This window comes from Temnothorax nylanderi, unplaced genomic scaffold, assembly GCF_030848795.1.
Source record: "Temnothorax nylanderi isolate EJ_2023f unplaced genomic scaffold, tnyl_v1.0 TNYL_tig0125_pilon, whole genome shotgun sequence".
NCBI classification, from domain to species: domain Eukaryota; kingdom Metazoa; phylum Arthropoda; class Insecta; order Hymenoptera; family Formicidae; genus Temnothorax; species Temnothorax nylanderi.
Genome location: NW_027249187.1, coordinates 521,633 through 543,124, shown reverse-complemented (window position 1 = coordinate 543,124; position 21,492 = coordinate 521,633). Strand labels below are relative to the sequence as shown.

The following is a 21,492-nucleotide window of genomic DNA, read 5'->3' as shown; positions in this document are numbered from 1 at the left end:
ATGGCTTCTTGATTTTTCTTGCTTAATGGATGAAGTCACACTGCATTGCCACAAGTCTCAATGTGGCTCGAGACTCCTATCTGACCCGGAGGTGGAGGTGGATTTTGCGGCCGGAACAGCAGGAAAGAAAGTGGTGAGTGTAATTGATTTTTACGTACTATGTTACTTATGTCCAAAAATGTTCTATCTCTTCTGTCTTTACTTAATCGAATCGTTCATTTGAATATTTCAGAAAATAACGACGTAGAAGGTGACATCGGGGCAGCGAGGGAATCCTGCGAAGCTGACATCCCGAGCAGCCTGAGAGGAGGAGGAGGCCTGGGAGAGGCATCGGGCGCCAGCGGAACAACTTTGCGGTAAATATTATTTTTTATTTCGTGTAAAGTAAATTTTTCCTGTTTATTCTCGAGTTGTTTTATTTCCCCGTGATTTAGAAATAATAATTAGAAGAAAAGAAGTAATTTAATATTGTAGAAATTTATCCTTGTAAAGATCCTTTTCGTAAAATGTTTCCTTATTTAAATTAATATCTAATTGAATAATAAAAAGTTTGATCCACATAGGAATTATGTTTTAAAACATTAGGTTTTTTGAACACCATTTTAATATGAATTTTATGTTTGTATATTACAGATACAACGTAGCTACGTGGCAGATGTAATTCCGCTGTTGCGCATCGGGGTCGGTGAGTAATGAATTAACATATTTTTTGAGGTAACGGGGATGTGTGGCAACCTATGAAATATATACCACGAAAAATGTATTCCACATAAATGTATATGTGGTATACCTTAAATGTATACCACATATCTAGATAAACGTATGCAATTTGATGATAACATAAGTTTATAGCATTCCATACATCTGTTGCCTTAAAATGAATCAGTTAAAACAGATTAGGATAAGTTTAATCTTGGATGTCTTTTTATTATTATATTTATTGATTAATTTAGGATGTATACGAGAATGTACTCGTATGCATACACTGTGTATAAAGACAGAATTTTTCGGAAAATTGAGAATACCATGAGGACCAAATATTATTTATTAATAATTATATTAATTAATAATGTTATTTGGTTAATATTTAGAATCAAATAATATAATTTTTAATTATATATATATGTACATAACATAATTTTTTTAACAAATATAAAAAATAAAGAAAGTAAAGTAGAATACAAATAAAGATTTAAAAATTAAAATCTTTTTAATTTAATGCTCTTATTTAAGTTTACTCATGATATTCATATCTCGGGATCAACAAATAGAAAGAATAAAATATTTATATTGTTTCATTAATCATAATATTGAAAAATATTTATTACAAATATTGTATTATAAAAGTGTAATATTGTATTATTCCTTTTCTCATCTACCTCTTTCCTATTATATCCTATTAAATATTTATCCAAGATTAAACTTTATATAAGTTAGTGCAAAGGAGCGATACATATATGTATACATATCACGTAACATTTTATATAAGTTATTGATCTCGCTTTTTTATATAAAAGACATGCTTCCAGTTATTAATTATTATTACCTTTTTTTATGCATTGACTTTAGCCTAATCTGTTATAGCTTATTCATATGTAGTGATTGATAACTGGATTTTATACCAGTTAAAGTAGTAAAGTGACGTGAGATCCGATATCTTTTTTATTATAAAATAAAAGATTTTTAAAATAATTATCTTATGTATAGAATCTATCAGTTTCATCTCGCTTAAAAATTATTTTAAAACAATATATTGTATAAAAAGTAATTTTAATAATTTGCAAAGTACAAAGTGATTATTATTATCAACAATAGAAATATTAATCAACTCTACTGGCCATTATAATCGCCAAGACAATACGACCACAATTTGGTTTGATTATCGTCAAGACGCTCTTTTAACCAATATAAGCTGCTCTAATCTTTGATACTTATATATAAGCATCTCATTTAAATAATTAAATTTATTGCGAAAGATATTACCTCAGCCAGGGTTCGAATCTAGTGTCGTCACCCATCACGGAATGAGGGAGGTTCCAGGTTCGAACCCTGGCTGAGGTAATATTTTTCGCAATAAATTTAATTATTTAAATGAGATGCTTATATATAAGTATCAAAGATTAGAGTAGCTTATATTGGTTAAAAGAGCGTCTTGACGATAATCGAACCAAATTGTGGTCGTATTGTCTTGGCGATTATAATGGCCAGTAGAGTCGATTAATATTTCTTACTACGCCTTTAAATGTGACTTGACACCATACCAAAACACATCATCGGTAAGCACATGCTGCAGCATGCGCAATATTGAAGACGCTACAACAATTTATATCATAACATATAATTTAATATATTTAAAATAAATTAATTTTTCTTTATTCTTATTCGTAAGTTTATAAACATAACTTTTTGTTGAGATTACATCTTGTACGGTAAGCATGTCATCTAGAAAATGAATTTCAAAATAGGAATATTGTATATGTGCGCGCATATACGTAGGTATTCTAAAACTCCCATGAAAATTTCGGTTTTCGGTTTCAGCCGAAATTACAATAAAAGAGATTGTTTCAGTCGGATTCTACATATCTAAAATATTATATCATATATTTTCTTTTACATGATTTTAATTATTTCAGAGGTAATCAGTTTTGCGATTATGTGTTTCAAAATTCTAATACTTTTTGGAAAATAATTAAAATAGTTGTACATTTATACTTAAAATTTTGAAATACAAAAACTTATTCAATTTTGATATTGGTAGTCATCAATAGTAGTCTTTATTAGTAGTTTTAAATAAATCCTTTTTTATGGAAATAAGACACTTTTGTTAAAAAGTAACTGACTCAAAATTAAACATAAAATCCCTGGTTCTGGAGTAATTAAAAAGACATGCAAATCGAATAAAAATCTATGTATATGTGTAGACTTACCATCCGAAACATTATTTTCAGTTAAGCAAGTATTGTAATGTTCGGTGGAGGATCCCAATTTTGTGCCAACAGTAAAAGACTAAAAAATATATATATATGTAATTTTGCTTCTTATTTTAATGTTTATTATGTTAATTATAAGTTTCCTTTTTATACGTAATACATAAACACATTTAGATATTATCACATATTAATTATATATATGTACAACAACACACAATGACTACGTTTACATGACACCGTTAATCGGGTTTTATAACATCGGTAGTTGTCAGGAAGACCAATCGTAATCATTCTTCAGAAGAATGGAATAGCTGTGATTGACCGGCCTAAGAACTACCGATGTTATAAAACCCGATTAACGGTGCCGTGTAAACGTAGTCAATGATATAACTTAATATTTATAACTTATTTATAATTAATTTGTAAAGATATTTTTATTGTATTTCTAAAAAATCTTTGTTCTTCCATTAATATTTAATTTTTACGTCACAAAGATACTCACAATTAGCGCAAAAGTGCAAATATAGAATATAAGCTTCTCCATCTTAAATGAATGAATAAAATTATACCGCTATGTTTAAACGTACTTGTACAATAACAAACTGGAGCTTAACAGCATCATATTTATACTATCTCTAATATGTAAAATGCATAGATTAAAGTTGCGAGATCATAGATCACATAAACATGAAGTATAATGTATAAAAGATAATGATAAATCACTCATACAAACTCACATTGTTGCTAATATAAGTTGTTAAGATATGACTTACACATGCAATTTTCTCACATGTATAAGTATGTTTATATGCTGATTACATTATAATTATTTTTTAATGTTTATATTACGTCAGTTAATCAGACGTATGTGTTTATCTCTGCTGTATATTCCAGAGAATTTCCAGATTTCTAATGAGTGATATATCGCAAATGTTTGCAGAAGAATAGTCTTGGGATGAATTTACAAAAACATAAATATTTAAATGAATTAATTATAATAACACAAGAATGCATTAGAAGTTTTCGTGTATACGAGGTTTAATTAAAAGATACCTGCAATTTTTTTAAAATCTGTTTTTATTCATCGATATTAATATTGTCGCCTTGAAAGTAATACCCATTAGATAAAACATTTATGCAAATACTCTTTCCAATCTTCGAAACATTTATGAAAGCAGTTTTTGATATGGCCTTAATATAATTTATAAGTTTGTTCGTCAATTTTTGCTTTATGTCTTTAATGATCGCAAAACGTTGTTCTTCGTGATTTTTTTATCCTTGAAAGAACAACGTTTTGCGATCATTATAGAAAAAAAGTCACAGGTGGCCAAATCTGGCGAATATGATGGATCATATAGTGTCATTTGCAAAAACCCTTGAACTAGAAATGAAGTGTGCGCTGGTACATTGTCAGGGTGCTATTTCCACGAATCGTCTCTCCATAAATCAGGTAATGTAAATACTTAAGAAAGTAGATAAAATTTAAAAATTAAATAATCGTAACATAATTTAAATTCCGGAATTTGAGAACGTTTAAAACTTTCTTTGTATAACAGTTGATAACAAAATTGAAATAAATTCAAAAGAGTTAAATAAACTAGTATAATATGTATCCGCATTAAATATTCTATTGAAAATACTTGTGGACATTACTATATTTGATAAGAATTGCAAATCCGTTAGGTTTATATTGACTATAGAATACCCAGTGTAAAAAGTTGTTTATTGTAATTAAGTGACATTTTGTACTTATTATAATATCCGTTGGTATATTATAATATCTTTTGAGCTTTAATTATTAAAAATATTTTTGTACCGTGAGAGATTTAAGAGACTGTCTCTCTTACTTCTATCTTTTTACAAAACACAAAACCCGCATGGAATATTCATTGGAATATATTGTTATTAAATCGTTTGAATATTTCTCGTTAATTATATTGAGAAAATCGATGGAGAGAACTATTCTGTTCAATTTTACTCGCTCTACCTATCAACGAGAAGTGATACATAGTTATTACCAAACATCCTATGATATGAATATCATAAATAATGTAAATATTTAAAAAGATAAATACATTTTAATATAAAATAATTGTAATATAATTTTGCTTTCAAAATTTTAAGAATGTGTAAAGTCAAATTCGAATAACCATGTTCAGTATTCGTATTCTAACGACAAACCCGAGGATATTATGTGACAAGAAAAAGCGACACGCGTGTGAGAGAGGAGAGAGTGAGATTTCTTGCAAACCGAGACTAGTATTATATCGACTATTGACATTCTGTGTTTATTATGAAATCCGGCCGTTACCTACGGCATTGTTAGTCTGTGGTGACCTACCGAAGGAGTAAGATCGCAACAATCGAGAACATATTACCAACGTTCATATTTCAATTCGCAATAATCACAAATATATAAATTATAGCCGAAAATTATTTCGTAACAGTACTTTTTTTATCAGTAACCATATATATATATTCACTATTTTGAGTGCTATACCTAGACTACAGACTGTGAGAAGTGTGCAGCATACTATCCGACAATGCTGTGAGATACGAAATTTAAAGTAAGTTAAATAACTGAAAGGAAAGAAACGAACTCTTTGAAATTCAACATTTTTGCAACAATGTAACAAACGTAACTGACACAATATAAAATATTACTAAAGTTGGAAATGACAAGTGTCATTTGAATAAGTGTACACAATATATATATATATATATATATATATATATATATGTTTCAATTCTTAATGTAACGATTTTTCATGTAATAATTCCATCTGAGCATGGCTAATTAATTGCTACTACCCCATTAGTATTAGCCGAATTATTCATTTAATATAAATGTTCCGGCAGGTACTTGTAGCAGAAATTAATTCAATATGAATCTGGCACAGATAAGTAGCAGTTTAATATTTATTACCACAATAGCTATTGTTACCGGTGAAAAGCTAAATAATTCCAGCATTACAACACAATTTTATTTACCGTTTCCGGAGTTGGGCGTGTTTCCGGTGCACTATGCCATACGGCTAACTGCACTTATCGAAAAATATGATTCCAATATGACACAACCTTCAGATACAAAACAAGAATACAGCAGTCTTCTTCCTTATAGAAAATCCTTTATAACCATCAATATCATACAATTAACGCGAAAAATACAACTACACGCATTAAATATACGTAGCTCGAGCGTAACGTTAACTGGACGCAATAATATACCTTATGCAACAAGAGAAATAATATATATCTCTGAAACAAACATTTTAGAAATTTATTTCTCAGATATATTATATCCCGGAGTTTACAGTCTAACATTGGAATCTCGAGCTCAAAATACAGATGATACAGAAAACGTCTTTGAAAGTTCATACATAAACAGAGAAAAGAGAGAGAGTATAATGTAAGTAAATATCGAGAATATACATATAAATATCTCGATAAATATATAATATGATACAATATCTATAATGTAATCATTCCTTACTGTTTTACACAAAATACTTTCCATTTTATTAACATACTGAAATACTTATAATAATCCTATATACGCTATATATTCAAAATAATTAATTAATAGCACGCTGAGGCTATTTGTACAATTCTATATTTTCAATTCTAAATGATATTATTGAAATCATTATCATACTTTAATTACAAATTTATTAGTGTATATAAAAAATTTAAGATAATTTTGAAAATTATTAAATTGCGGTAGGTATTTGATTGCACCACACATTCAAGTGGACGGAGCCCGACGATTATTTCCTTGTTGGGATGAACCACACTTCAAGACCACGTTTGCCATTTCTGTAAAGCATTATCGCAATCTTACGGCTTTATCCAATATGCCGATGAAAGCTCAGGATAAGGATAATGATGACTTAATGTGGACATACTTTTATACTACTCCTCCGATATCCACTTATCAAGTTTCGATTATTCTGACTAATTTTAATCACATTCTTATTAAAGAAAATATCAAGTTATGGTGCAAAACGGGCTCAACACTGCAGCCATTAAAATATGCCGAACAAGTTATAAAAAATATCACGGTGCATTTGGAATCTGAATTTTATGGAATAAAGATTCCAAAAATGGATCATGTTGCAATTCCGAATTTTCCGCACGACGGCACGTCGAAATGGGGACTCATCTTTCACAGGTAATACATAATTCCAGATATAAAACAATTATTAATATCATTTGAATTTACAGCATCTAAGTATACGAATTTTATACATAACTTTAAATTAATTAAAAAGATAAACTAATAAAGTAATTAATATTATCTTATATATAATATTAATTGACTCTTAAACCTTCTAAAAAACAAACTTAATAATCTTAGAATACAAATTTTATTATATTTTAAAAATTAATTTAAACAGTAGATATTTAGCGATATATTACACATTTAATAACAAAATATTTATATAAAAAATAAAAATAACTTTCCAGTCATAATTTAATATTTCAAAATTGTATCGCAATTTAATCTTTTTTCAAATATTTTATACAGTTTACCAAATGATATCGACGTGCATAAATTAAATTACAACACTTTACTTTAAATAAAAAAATTATTTTGTAAGCAAAAGTGTTTATAATAATTATCAGGGAAGAAGATCTTATCTATGATGAAAGATTAGACCCAGTTATGCGTAAAATAGAAATCGCACATTCCATAGCACCTAAAATAGCATATCAATGGCTTGGTAATGCAATCACCCCATCTTCGTGGACAGATTTTTGGTTACACGATGGTCTTGCTGTATTATTCGGAGAAGAAGCTATCGCTAAGGTAATTTTATATTTTTCAATATCGCACAAATGTATAGTGTGTCAAAAATATATTTGAAAGTTATCCAAGTTGTTCCCATTCCGTAAGCCCAGAATAACGATGGATTATGTTAAAAACTTCTAGAAAAAATTTATACTACAATAAAAAATTTAGTTAAAAAGTTTATGTACTTACGTTAAACGTGGGATAATATCAAAAGTCTGGTAAAAACCTTTGTTATTTAATTTTGACAATATCTAATCTTCCAATTTTGTAATATTTTATTTTAACATATTAATTTGTTATTACTTTTTTTATTAATTTAGAAAATAACAAAACCTTTATGACGATCGATAATGAGCATAGCAGCATTTAACTAGACATTTAACCAGAGTGTAAACATGTCCAATCCAGTGGGTTTATTCTGTCACTATTAACGACAGTTTCGTTATCGTTATATTGTCATTGCGCAGCTTTTTTACCGTATATAATATCTGCGCAACGCAAATATAACGATAACAAAACTGTCGTTAAGAGTTACAGAATAGGCCCACGGTATTCATATAATTACTAATCTTTACTTTTAGGTCTTTAATAATTCTGAGATAATGGACTTATTCATAGTTCAGACGCAATACCATTCTCTTCATTTAGATTCTCATTTTGATATGAATCCTCCAGGAATTAACAGCCTGTCGGAGATTGATTCAATTTTTGGGTCTGTCCATTACATGAAAGGTAAGAAATGTAAGAATCGGTGAATAATTAAAAAATTTTAGACAGTTTTTGTAAAAATAGATATAATTGAAAAAAGAATGTAAAAAACCGTGTAATTTAAATTATTTAAAGCATTAAATTTAATTATAATATGCAATTATAATATACTACAATACTATGATTATAGTAATGATTGTCTTGCGAATGCTGCAAAACGAAATTACCGATAAAATGTTTCGAGAAGGTGTCCGTACATTGCTACGCAATTAGTGAGTAATACAAACAAATATAGCTAAATACTGCAAATACAGTAAAACTGCCACATCTCCTTGAAAACATTGTACATTTTTATTCGCATTACTCTCTGTACATTTAAATATTCTTAATTATCTTTTGTTATTATTTCTTCTGTCCCTTATAGCTATATTTTCTCGAACTTTTTGTATTCTTCTAATTATTTTTCAATGTATTCCTTTAAATTTTTATATCTTAATTTATTTATTTTTATCTGTCTATTTTATTCATTTTCATAAGTTTTATCGAATTCTATGATTCTTTGTTCAACTAATTGAAAAAATTTAATTAAATCGTACATACATTAAATTGCAAATTTTTACCAGTTATATTATAAATTATAATATCTAATATATAAATTATGTATACGATATAGTATATATAATTTATCTGTACGGTGTGATATGGTATTTATACATATTTGTAATGTGTGACTGTATTATAGAACATAGTATAAACATATAAGATAAATTGCAATTTTATATTATTATTAAAAATTGTTTGTATACTATGTACTGTCAATAATAATAAATTTTGCGTTTAGCATGTCTACCCCACTGACTCCCAATAATTTTTGGGATGTATACATTCAAGGAAATTTAACTAAGGCATATTATAACATATCTCCTGATTTCCAAAAGTGGATAATATATAGACATTATCCTATCATAAACTGGACACAAGAAAACCCTCAATACAGAACATTGACGCAATATTGTGTCAATACATCGAGTTATGGTAAATGGTGGATACCTGTAAGTTTAAGAAGAAAGATTTTCATAGAAGGAGTCATTAAGGTATTCCTTACACCGCAAGAGCCGTCGGAAAATATAACATATTTTGAGCACTCTGCTGAAGATGATCGGATAATTGTCGACATTCAGCAAGCTGGTAAATATATGTTTGAAGCTTCAGAGTGACTTCTGAAATTATTAGAAAATTATCAGTAAAATAATAAGATGAATATCAACAACCTGTACTTGTATAAAAGTGCGAGTATATATATGCGTGCATAGGTGCATGATCATGTACAGGTGTAATAACTTCCAATTTATCTATCTTATATAATTTTAGCATCATAAGAAAGAAAAAAAATGCGAAAGCATTTATCCCAATATAATCACGCAAATATAATTATCGTTAAGTATTTTTATTACACAACAGGATATTATCGCGCAAATTATGAAACAAATAATTGGCGTAAAATTGCATATTACCTAAATTCTGGAGAATATAAAGATGTAAGTGCTATTAATCGTGCTAAAATCATCGATGACGCATTTCATTTCATGATGACGCGCAAGATCAATTCATCTATATTCTGGGAACTCACAAAATACTTATCGCGAGAGACAGATTACGTAGCATGGTATCCTATGTTCAAAGTGTTTGAATATATATCGAGTGCATTTCCATTAGCAACAAATTTTAATTTCATACATATTAAGGTAACAAGCCACAGTTATAAATTAATTAATACATTAATTAATTAAACATAATAATTAAATAATACAAAAAATATTAAAATTTAGATAGCATGTAAAACATTTATTTATATTAACAATTGTTAAGTAATTTTTAAATGTAACATATACTGCTAAAGTGATTCTATTACAGTTCTTCATAATCCCATTTCGATATAAAATATCAGAAATTTCGGACCAAAGTGGTCTCGGCATTATAATTTGAGCGTCACATTTTATTTGTATGACGATAAGCATAGAGTTATTTTGCCGATATTAAAACTAGAAAAAAATGTACTGAAAGAATTTTAAGACGCACATTGATCATGCCTCTTGTAAACGTAGCAATATAAAATTTATATCATTACAGAAAAGAATGAGAGAATTATTAGCTAAGCCTCTGGAGATCCTAGGATTTGAAGATCGTCCGATGGAAAGTGACTTCACTAAATGTCTGAGACAAGAGATCGTAAAATGGGCATGTACAGCCGAATTGTCTAACAATAAGTGCCTACAAATGGCAAGATCGAAGCTAGAACAACATCTAGAATATTCTGAATTAAAGTAATATTTTTGTGTAAATGAAATTATTAGTCATAGTCCTTTACGCACGACAAAATGTCTTCTTATAGTTACTCTTATTATCTTATTAAAAATTGTAGAATTTTACGAGAGTAGAAGGAATGGACGTACTGTAGGGTAACTGTGCCTAATATCGCTGTTCCTTGTTCCTAATTTGAACGTACTCTACGATACTGCGACTCTTACGTATTGCATTCTATCACGTAGTCAAAATGTTGTCAATTTGACATTATATTGACCAAAAAATGATGTAAATTTCGTCAATATAACGTACGTTATATTGACATCATTTTGACTTTTCTGTTCTCGGATTGGGATATAATTTACGTCACTTGTTGGTCAATATAACGTCAAATTTACATCATTTCGATTTTTCAGTTCTACTTAGGCTTAGGCAGTGAGCAGTGGAAGCTGTTGAACAACGCTGCTTTGGATGGTTTTTTGTTTTATTTCAATCAGAACTGTGATATAAAGCGTAACGTGGCAGTTCATATAGTTTCAACGAGGTTTTGAAATTTTGCAAAGAGGTGTTTTCCGTTATTAATACGGCAAAAAAGATATGTACTAAAAACGAATTTCTGTCGTGAAAACATGTAATATTATGTCTAATTTCACTCCTAAATTAGAGATATTTATTGCTAACCATTGTTGTGATGCCTTAGTCGGTTTTATGTTTCTTCCCTGTGTGTGTGTGTGTGTGTGTGTGTGTGTGTGTGTGTGTGTGTGTGTCCTAATTCCGCCCTCTAGCCGACCATTTTTTCTAACTGGTCTGCCTCTAGAATACCTTTGAAGTTCCCTCAGCCTTTTGCTCAATGAGTAACAGGATCTTTTTCCTAGAGTAAATCGGCCAGGCGGGACGCTGATCACATCATCCCACCCTATATAATTCGTGAAACTCTATGGACTTTTTTATAATCGTTAAAAGGGGATATATATATTTACCAACCCTATTTTGAGTTGTGTCTATTTCCAGCACGTATTAATTGTGTATTATAATTGTATTTTTAATAAATATATGTAAGAGTACAATACTAGGATACAATACTAGGAATACCTTTCTTATGCTGTCAAATGCTACATTTTCTGTTTTCCTTCAAAAAAGATAGTTAAAGTAAACGTTTTGAACACATTCAAGTCACGGGAGATCACATTATGACAATCTTAGAATAAAATAAAGTGGTTTGGTTATATTTTTATAAGATTTTTTAGTCAAAATTTTAGTTTTATTAAATATATGGTGCGATATTAGGCATAGTTCCCTTAAAGATCTTAATGCTCCGATTACATGACTACTTCTAACAATGGTTATTTAAGAAACCTAACCTAACAAAAGTATTGCATATAACTTTGAGGGCAGTAAATAAGTTGAATTTTTCCTTGTATTTATAAGATGACGTAGATATGATATTCCACTTTCATAGCTCCATACATTGGAGAGAATCAATAAGACAGAATGCAACAAAGGAAGACATCAATATTTATATCAGAACTGTCCATTCCACTATTGTAAAATATGCTAATGACGAGATCGCCCTTTATAGAATATTATGGAACTTGCAGCACATCAAACCACCGTAATAATAATTTTTCTATGAATTTATTCTGTCTTTAATCGTGGTAAATTATAATATGTATTAATTATATAAATATTATGTACTGCTTTCAGAGAAATAAGTACAGCTGTAGCATTAATTGATATTATAAACCACATATATAATACAACACTGCTTAGTATGGTAAGTTCTATAAATCAAAATATTATACTCATTTATCATAAATTCTATTAAACGCGTATTTACGGCACATATATATCTGCGAATGTAAATACAATAAATTGTACATATGTGTGTATATGTTACCGTCAAAACCCAAATTTATTAGGACATTCTAGTTTTAACTAAGCCTTCTCGGTAATTCGCGTTCTAACTGAAATAATTTAGTTAAAACTAGAATTAAATATTGACAAAAATATTGACAAATAGTGACCCAGCTCCTATGACCTTGACATTGACATATATTATAGAGGTCACCGTCCTGAGTAACCTTCAAAAAGAGTCGTCACACGTCCTTTATTAAAATATTTTTAACAAATATAATTGAGAAATATAACAATTTGTGTCAGTACTATAGCAAGTAATTTGCTTAAATGTGTATATAGACAGTATATATGTAGGCGGAGGTGAGTGGGGATGGACCTCGGTTTGCGTGGAAAGTTGAAAATCTAAATCGTACAGTGAGGTGGATCTCGCTTTGCTTGGAAAATACAATGCTCCAGAGAAACATCCACGCAAAGCGAGAGTCCACCTCACCCTACCCCACCCCTGCTTACAGGGCGAATAACCGAGGTCTATCATTGTACGATTCGGGTTTTCAACTTTCCACACTAACCGAGGTCTACCCCCATCCACCCCCGTCTACATGTGTACTCTCTATACACACATATTAGCAAATTACTTCCTTTAGCACTGGCATAAACTGTAATTATACATATATCTCAAATAACTTTTTAATAAACATCTAGCGACGGCTAAGATATTCTGAAAGTCACTCAGGAGGGTGACATATATATATTATATGTCAAGGTCAAAGTCGGTGGTGGCTTCGTTAATGTGTATTTTCACCAAAATTACAATACGTATTAATTAAATTAAACATTTGCGAATACTGATATTATATGTTTCAGCTACACTATACCTTACATCAACAAAGGCCAATAGACTTAGACCGTGGACAAATAGAGTCAAAAGTTTACAGCAAGATAGCAGAACGTTCGTCTGAAATTGAAAGGCAAATTGACCATTTCGATATGCTCCTTGACAAATCTATATCGATCACGAAAAAGTCAAATGTTAAAAAGTCAGATGTTAAAAAACCAGATAATAAGGTGCTCAATATTAACCGCTTTCCTACGTCTAACATTTTGCGAATACTGACATTATATGTTTCAGCTACACTATACCTTACATCAACAAAGGCCAATAGACTTAGACCGTGGACAAATAGAATCAAAAGTTTACAGCAAGATAGCAGAACGTTCGTCTGAAATTGAAAGGCAAATTGACCATTTCGATATGCTCCTTGACAAATCTATATCGATCACGAAAAAGTCAAATGTTAAAGAGTCAGATGTTAAAAAACCAGATAATAAGGTGCTCAATATTAATCGCTTTCCTACGTCTAACATTTTGCGAATACTGACATTATATGTTTCAGCTACACTATACCTTACATCAACAAAGGCCAATAGACTTAGACCGTGGACAAATAGAGTCAAAAGTTTACAGCAAGATAGCAGAACGTTCGTCTGAAATTGAAAGGCAAATTGACCATTTCGATATGCTCCTTGACAAATCTATATCGATCACGAAAAAGTCAAATGTTAAAGAGTCAGATGTTAAAAAACCAGATAATAAGGTGCTCAATATTAACCGCTTTCCTACGTCTAACATTTTGCGAATACTGACATTATATGTTTCAGCTACACTATACCTTACATCAACAAAGGCCAATAGACTTAGACCGTGGACAAATAAAGTCAAAAGTTTACAGCAAGATAGCAGAACGTTCGTCTGAAATTGAAAGGCAAATTGACCATTTCGATATGCTCCTTGACAAATCTATATCGATAACGACAAAGTCAAATGTTAAAGAATCAGATGTTAAAAAACCAGATAATAAGGTGCTCAATATTAACCGCTTTCCTACGTCTATTGGATTCGTTGGCATAGCAGAGAGTTGGATAAAGCAGTCACGTAAGATGCAGTGCACAACTGTTCAAAGAAATCGAAGACGACACATGTGAAATTATAACTACAGAAAACTATAAAAAAGTTGTACAGTGCCTAATTATTTATCTTAACTTTAAATATTTATTCCCGTTATTTGTATTTATCTTCAATCGAATATCAATCTATATCATGAAAATTATATCTTTATTTTTTATTTATAATTTATTTATTATTATTATTATTATTATTATTAATATATTACTAATCTCTTGCACTATTCTAATTGTATTACTTGTAATTTTAAATTATTTATATTACTATTTTGAAATTACATCCCATTTTCGTTATTAATCTAAGCGTTGTAACAGAGATTTTGAAACGATTTATAATAAATTATTTATACTGTTATTTTGCATTGTTATTTTTATACATTTTGAACAAAATATCGTATGGTTATCTAATATATACTTATTACTTCCAACGCATAATATTTATATTGCGGATATTAAAAATATTTTTGAAAAGTCATATCAGCAATATAAATAAAAATAATAATAACTTATTACAAGTCTACTTTTTATATTTACATGTTTATGTTAAAGTTTGTATCAGTTTAGGTGCAAGCATATAAAATTTGTATATGGGTACATTCAGGATTTGTAAAAATAAAAATATTAAATTTCGGACGATGGAAAAAGAATAATTTCTAGAGACTTAAGATCCAAAAATCCTCTGCTTAGCCCAAAATACTTGCGTGTATTTAAGATAAACAATTGTAGCAATTGCTTTTATAGTCCAAAAATGCAAAGTGTGGTAATAAGAAAAAATAACTTGTTTGAAATCAAACATAGATAATACATGCATTCCGTGCCAATTGTCTGTTTATAGATACTATAATCAAAAAGCAACATGTTTTAATGTTTGTAACATACATTTTTGTTTTCTTTCTAAAAATTGTAAATTTAAGTTTTATCTGGATGGAAAAAATTGATCGAAATAAGTCAACATGGACAGAATGACTGTATATGTTTCAACGTGGCAGATATATGAGAAAAATCTGATTATATATAAACTTTTACCATTCTTAGCTTTACTCAAAATTTTTATATTGTTACAAGATATTTTGTGCTTTGTGCTTCTGTCGTGTGTCGTGGGTCTTCATCGTTACAGGAACAATGTACAGTACTACTATTTCAAAACTACTGGCTGTGATTGGTCGGTTCCCTCCCCCCTCGAGTCGTATATTGTTTACGTTTTTCCACATGTTTTATAGCCCTAGATAAATTTAAATTTGTCTTAAGATCTGGCAATGTTGTGCTGTATATATATTTTTTCATTGTTTGGAATATACGATCGCTCGAGATTCGCCAATCTTAAATGTAAGACCAGACTTTGAATACTATCCTGCAACGATGAAATAAACAGATGTGCAGTTATTACTAATTGCAGTCGATGAAGTGAACGTATGTACATACACATTATTGAAAAGTTGAATTTCACTTACGATTATCGACCGCATTGACGATATCTGGATGATAACGATGGAAATTTTAAATAGATATAAATTATATCGTGCCCACCGAAAGTTCGGGGCCACCTAAATAATTTGTGAACGGTTTGAAATATAGGATTGAAATTTATAGGGATACAATGGGATCACAAAGTCTATTATTTAACCACAAAAACACCCACCTCCACACCCCCGGGGGACGGGGAAGGAGGAATCCAAAAAATCTTAAATGGCATATGGGGTTGAGTGAGGGCTCGTTCGAAAGGGCTTTCCGAGACGAAAACAACGCGATGTCGCGGAGGTCTCTACGATTTTTTTTCGCAGAGTTATGATCATTTAAACATTTAATTAAATTAAAAATTTCTATTGAGATTTTGCGATAGCCAGGGCCCACGGCGACAATAGAAGAAAGATAAGGCTTCACGCGGGCACGCGCGTTCCTGTGTGTGTGTGTGTGTGTGTGTGTGTGTGTGTGTGTGTGTGTGTGTGTGTGTGTGTCAGCAGAGATAAGGACCCCACGGTTCGTCACTCCCGCGGTAGTTAACGACTCCAAAACCTCTCTGCTGTGTGTACACACACACACACACACACACACACACAGGAACGCGCGTGCCCGCGTGAAGCCTTATCTTTCTTCTATTGTCGCCGTGGGCCCTCGCTATCGCAAAATCTCAATAGAAATTTTTAATTTAATTAAATGTTCAAATGATCATAACTCTGCGAAAAAAAATCGTAGAGACCTCCGCGACATCGTGTTGTTTTCGTCTCGGAAAGCCCTTTCGAACGAGCCCTCACTCAACCCCACATGCCATTTAAGATTTTTTGGTTCCCTCCTCCCCCCGGCCCCCGGGGTGTGGAGGTGGGTGTTTTTGTGGTTAAATAATAGACTTTGTGATCCCATTGTATCCCTATAAATTTCAATCCTATATTTCAAACCGTTCACAATTAAATTATTTAGGTGGCCCCGAACTTTCGGTGGGCACGGTATATAGTATATACATACACGTTTAAAATATATTTACGTTTACGGAACGTTTGGCTAATTGAAAAATTAGTAAATATTATCGAGAGACACAGTAGTGTCTCGCGTCAAGTATATACGCGAAGTGAAACCGCACCGTGGATCATTTAATCATTACGCGACGCGACGAGTTGCGAGTATGTTCAAATGTTGACAACCACGCAGTCTTCGCAATACGATTGATTTTTAATAATATCTCATCAATGATAAAGGTGATTCATCAAATTTGTTTAAAACAATTAATCAGTTGCCATAAATTGAATGGTTAATTATACAGTTTTAGATTATACAATTTAATTATTTTCGTCGAAGGCTTATGCAGCGGTCTTGCAACGAATTTGGCATTCTAGCTTTTTATTTTATCTAACCGACAGAAGTGAATTTTATTCTGTAAAAAAAAAAAAATTATTCACTTACAATCATGACAACATTATTTTGATTACTGAAGATGCAGTGGTATACTAAGAATTTATATTATGATAAAAATATTTGACGTACATTTGTATAAAATTACTTATAATTCTTTATGGAATACATGTTAAATACTTTTCTGATGGTTAGAAATCAAATTAAAAAGTGTAAAAAAAGATAATAATTTTTGTCTTTAATAAAAAAACATGTAGAAATGAAAAAATAAACCATTTTAGAATTAAAATAAATTTTATTTTTACAAAAATGTCTATTAAAAAAATAAAGTAAATATTACGACACATCGTTTTCTCTATATTCAATATATAGATATACATTGTCTGTATTTAATTTATTGAGTTTGTAAAGAATAAATTTACACATATGTATATAATATTATGTGTTTTATTTTACGTGTATTTCATATTTTTATCAAATATTTTTATAGCGTGTGTATTTATGTGCGTAATATTTTACAACATAAATATACGTGACATTTACATTCTTATCAATTCGTCTAATAATTTTATAAAAATTTTGTATATGCATTAAATTAAATTAATTAATAGAAAATAACTCAATGCAATTAACACAATTTTCTATCAGTCTGCATTACTTTTATATTGTATTACTTTATTTTATGACATCATAAATATATAATGTAACTGAGTCAAATCTATTCTACACTTATACATACTCTAACTGAATAAAACTTATATAATAATGTAATTTTTAAAAGAAATATACTTGGGAAGCCAATGTTCGATCTATTGACGATCTAGGTACTAACGTCAATGCTGTAAATTTTAATAATTTAGAATATTATATACATTATTATCCTCATACGTTTAATTGGAGCAATAAGCGCATTGTAAAAGGTGCAACTAATTGTCATCACTTTATTGCTTTAACTGATGATGGAGAGGTAAAGTAATGACAATATTTATATATAAGTAATAAAAATATTATAAGTATTACAATAATAATTATTACTGTTACGGATTCTTCGATATATCATGGCTATTTAATTTAGATATATTATAAAAATTATTATATAATCGATGGAGAAAAGGATATACATCAAATGGTTATTGAAGAGAAGATCACATGCTTTGGATGCGACGGCAATGATTATGTGCTAGTTACCGATAACAACAAAGTATACAGTTGGGATGAACATTTCGATGGTCAAATGGGTATTTCTTCGCCATATTGCTATCTATTATGGGAAGTGGACGAACTCTCCGGCAAAACAATAGGTACCTAATTCGTTTCTCTTCAAAGAAAATTTCTAAAGTCGTGTAAAGACATGTGGATGTATTAAGAAGTGGATGCAAATACTGTAGAGTAACCTAGTCTGTTCGATCTTAATGTTTAGTTAAAGTAGCCTGCGGAGATGGTTATACATTTGCACTGACTGATAAAGGGAAAGTCTATGCCTGGTGTAAAAACGAATATGGGCAATTGAATATTAATGACGAGGATGACGATGAAGATACCGTCTATCCTCCTACCATGATGAATGATGTGCTATAGCAATTATCATAATAGGAAAGCAGAAAAACATATAATTCAGAGAATTTTGCGATTGGCAGGTGAATATACCTAACGTAAGGAAAATACCAGATATTGCCGTCATGGACAGTACCAGCGTTGTCAAATCCAGTGAGGATAAACTTATCTACATATGGGGTTGCTTGAGATATGGAGATTTAATAATTAGAAAACCTACTGTCTGTGAGTATACCAACATATCTGACATAAGCAACTGGATGATGGGCCAATCGCCAATTTCCATGGAACGCGTATATACAGATGAAGAGACCAGCATATTGAGTGATTTGGCAGCTAAGTTCGATGATCATGTAAGTCCATTAATTCTTTATTCTATGTTTCCCTTTTTTTAATTTAGTATTTCCAACTATCAGGATCGCGCAGTATCACGGCTTATTTTGTAATCATTAAGGTATTCAAATACCCAATAAGCAAACTGCCTGCAGTATAACAATAGATTGACAGATTTGTTCAGATTTCTCAACAGATCCGTTATCAACTGATGTGTCAGATCTTACTATCCAGATTAAGAGATATATTAAAAGAAATATAAGAGAGTAGGGAATTTAAGAAATTGTCAACATTTTATTAAGTCTATTAACTTTATCAATCGATTGAAATCAATTATTATCCTTTCGTTTCTTATATAAAAGTTCCTTGTCTAAAAAAATTGTTAATTTCTGTTATAGCCGTGAACGTTTTAGGAGAAGTTAACAAAGGTATTTTTATGTGCTCTTCAGCGGACTGGATTTGGAACGATTAGTAATATCCAGTGGACCTATGGAGTAAGTTCTCAGGAAAACAATGAATGATATAACATAAAATTGCACTTGATGTTCTATAGTTTTTCCGCGTTGTATTTTGCACGTTAAAGGAGGTTTTATCAAGATTGTCAGATGCATCTTTTACGATCAATGTAATATAAATTATATTTCTTGAAAATCCATTATATTGCGTATTATACCTATATATAAATTTTTACATTTTGACGTGTATTACAGTGCGACAGAAACTTCAATATTAAAAATTTATTTTCGTCAGATTATCGACAAATAAATGTTTAAGTTTTATTCACAAATGAGCGTGTCTATATTTCACTGTGTGCGATTTGAACGTAAATTTTAGAATTTTGCAAGCTTGTTGCGACATCGCCTTTGAGTACGCTCATTCGAGAAAGCAATTCGGTCAATATCTCGCGCAATTCCAGTTAATACAGGTAACAAGACTTCAAGTCTCTGTTTGTTTGAAAAATTTTTACGATCTCCAATTGAGATGCCGTCCAATTCTAATCACGTTTCAGGGGAAGATAGCGGATATGTACACGGCTTTGAGCTCGAGCAGGAGCTACTTGTACTCTGTCGCGAGGTCCTGCGACGCCGGTCACATAAATCGCAAGGATTGTGCCGCGGTGCTCCTCTTCTCCGCCGAAAACGCAATAAAAGCAGCGTCGGACGCAATACAGATACTTGGTAAATCTATTATCGACATAGTATAGTACTTAATAGTATAGTACTTGTAAATTATTTATAAAAGAACAGACTTAGAGGATATATAAGATCGAACTTATTGATGGAGAAATTTTTAGACGTTTAGCGATATTTATTTAAGGATAATCTCTCGACAGGTGGCAACGGGTACATTAATGATTACGCGACGGGAAGATTGCTGCGAGATGCGAAGATCTACGAGATCGGTGCGGGCAGCAATGAGATACGACGTATAGTCATCAGCCAAGCGATCACCGAAGAATATCTATAAAACAACGAGCTCTTCGTAGTATATATCATCCATGAATGCCCATAAGAACATTCTTTCAAATGATAAAATAGACTCTGTTTATCTATCTCTCATTTCTATTAAAAATGAATTATTATTATTTTTTTATTAGTATAATTAGTTTATTACTTTTTTATATTGTTTTGAGTCTTTATTGCACTTGATAGGAGTAAGCGACAGGTTTTATACATTAACCTCTTCGTTGGCATTGACGCAATAGTGCGTCAAATTAATCGGTGCCCTGTGTGGCATTGACGCAATAGTGCGTCAATCTTTTTTTTCCTATTTAACTTGCTCAGATTTGGCATCCAAGTCTTACACGGGGGTTTTTGGGGTCGCTGATTACGAATCTGAATTCAAAATTTGCAAATTCAAAATGGCGGATCCAAAATGGCGGATGAAAATGCAAAAAATTACTTGATTGGGATAAAATTTGCCACTCGGGGGTTTTTGGAGTCGCCGAGTGCGAAGCTGAACTTAAAATGAAGGAATTCAAAATGGCGAATCCAATAACATGGAGCGAAATACAAAATCCAAATCAAGCCGTTTTTTGTATTTTCGCCCGCCATATTAGATCCGCCATTTTGAATTTTCGAATTTTAAGTTCAGATTCGTAATCAGCGCCCTCAAAAACCCCAGGGTACAAATTTTCAGGATAAAAAAATTTTCCTGCCATTTTGGGCACTTTTTGTCGAATTCTCTCTGCCAACGAAGGGGTTA

General features: G+C 30.7%; 1 protein-coding gene and 2 long non-coding RNA genes across 4 annotated transcripts; 2 read left to right on the top strand and 1 right to left on the bottom strand.

The window, feature by feature from the left end:
* The first annotated feature begins 9 nt into the window (after positions 1–9).
* On the top strand, positions 10–769 carry LOC139776701 (uncharacterized). The gene is made up of 3 exons (XR_011719154.1): positions 10–133; positions 233–356; positions 634–769. It is a non-coding gene; the product is annotated as an uncharacterized lncRNA (long non-coding RNA).
* Positions 600–3,563, bottom strand: LOC139776700 (uncharacterized). The gene is made up of 3 exons (XR_011719153.1): positions 3,433–3,563; positions 2,928–3,006; positions 600–735 (listed from the first exon to the last, which is right to left on the bottom strand). It is a non-coding gene; the product is annotated as an uncharacterized lncRNA (long non-coding RNA).
* Positions 3,564–5,080: 1,517 nt separating this feature from the next.
* On the top strand, positions 5,081–14,911 carry LOC139776699 (glutamyl aminopeptidase-like). 2 transcript variants are annotated; one of them, XM_071713572.1, is made up of 15 exons: positions 5,081–5,497; positions 5,790–6,339; positions 6,655–7,101; positions 7,557–7,740; positions 8,307–8,457; positions 8,624–8,705; positions 9,275–9,621; positions 9,895–10,178; positions 10,564–10,757; positions 12,197–12,349; positions 12,442–12,511; positions 13,459–13,659; positions 13,724–13,924; positions 13,989–14,189; positions 14,254–14,911. In XM_071713572.1, the coding sequence occupies exons 2-15, from the start codon at positions 5,816–5,818 to the stop codon at positions 14,575–14,577; spliced, it is 3,363 nt and encodes a 1,120-aa protein (XP_071569673.1). In that variant the 5' UTR covers positions 5,081–5,497; positions 5,790–5,815; the 3' UTR covers positions 14,578–14,911. The 2 variants fall into 2 exon arrangements, with proteins under 2 accessions (XP_071569673.1, XP_071569674.1); XM_071713573.1 differs by having other exon boundaries at positions 5,082–5,497; positions 9,895–9,971.
* Positions 14,912–21,492: the final 6,581 nt, after the last annotated feature.

Bases quoted from the DNA above. Each gene is read 5' to 3' on its own strand.
- LOC139776699 (XM_071713572.1), top strand. From the start codon at position 5,816: ATGAATCTGGCACAGATAAGTAGCAGTTTAATATTTATTACCACAATA. The intron at 13,925-13,988 runs GTGCTCAATATT...TATATGTTTCAG, and splicing joins TTAAAAAACCAGATAATAAG to CTACACTATACCTTACATCA. The intron at 14,190-14,253 runs GTGCTCAATATT...TATATGTTTCAG, and splicing joins TTAAAAAACCAGATAATAAG to CTACACTATACCTTACATCA.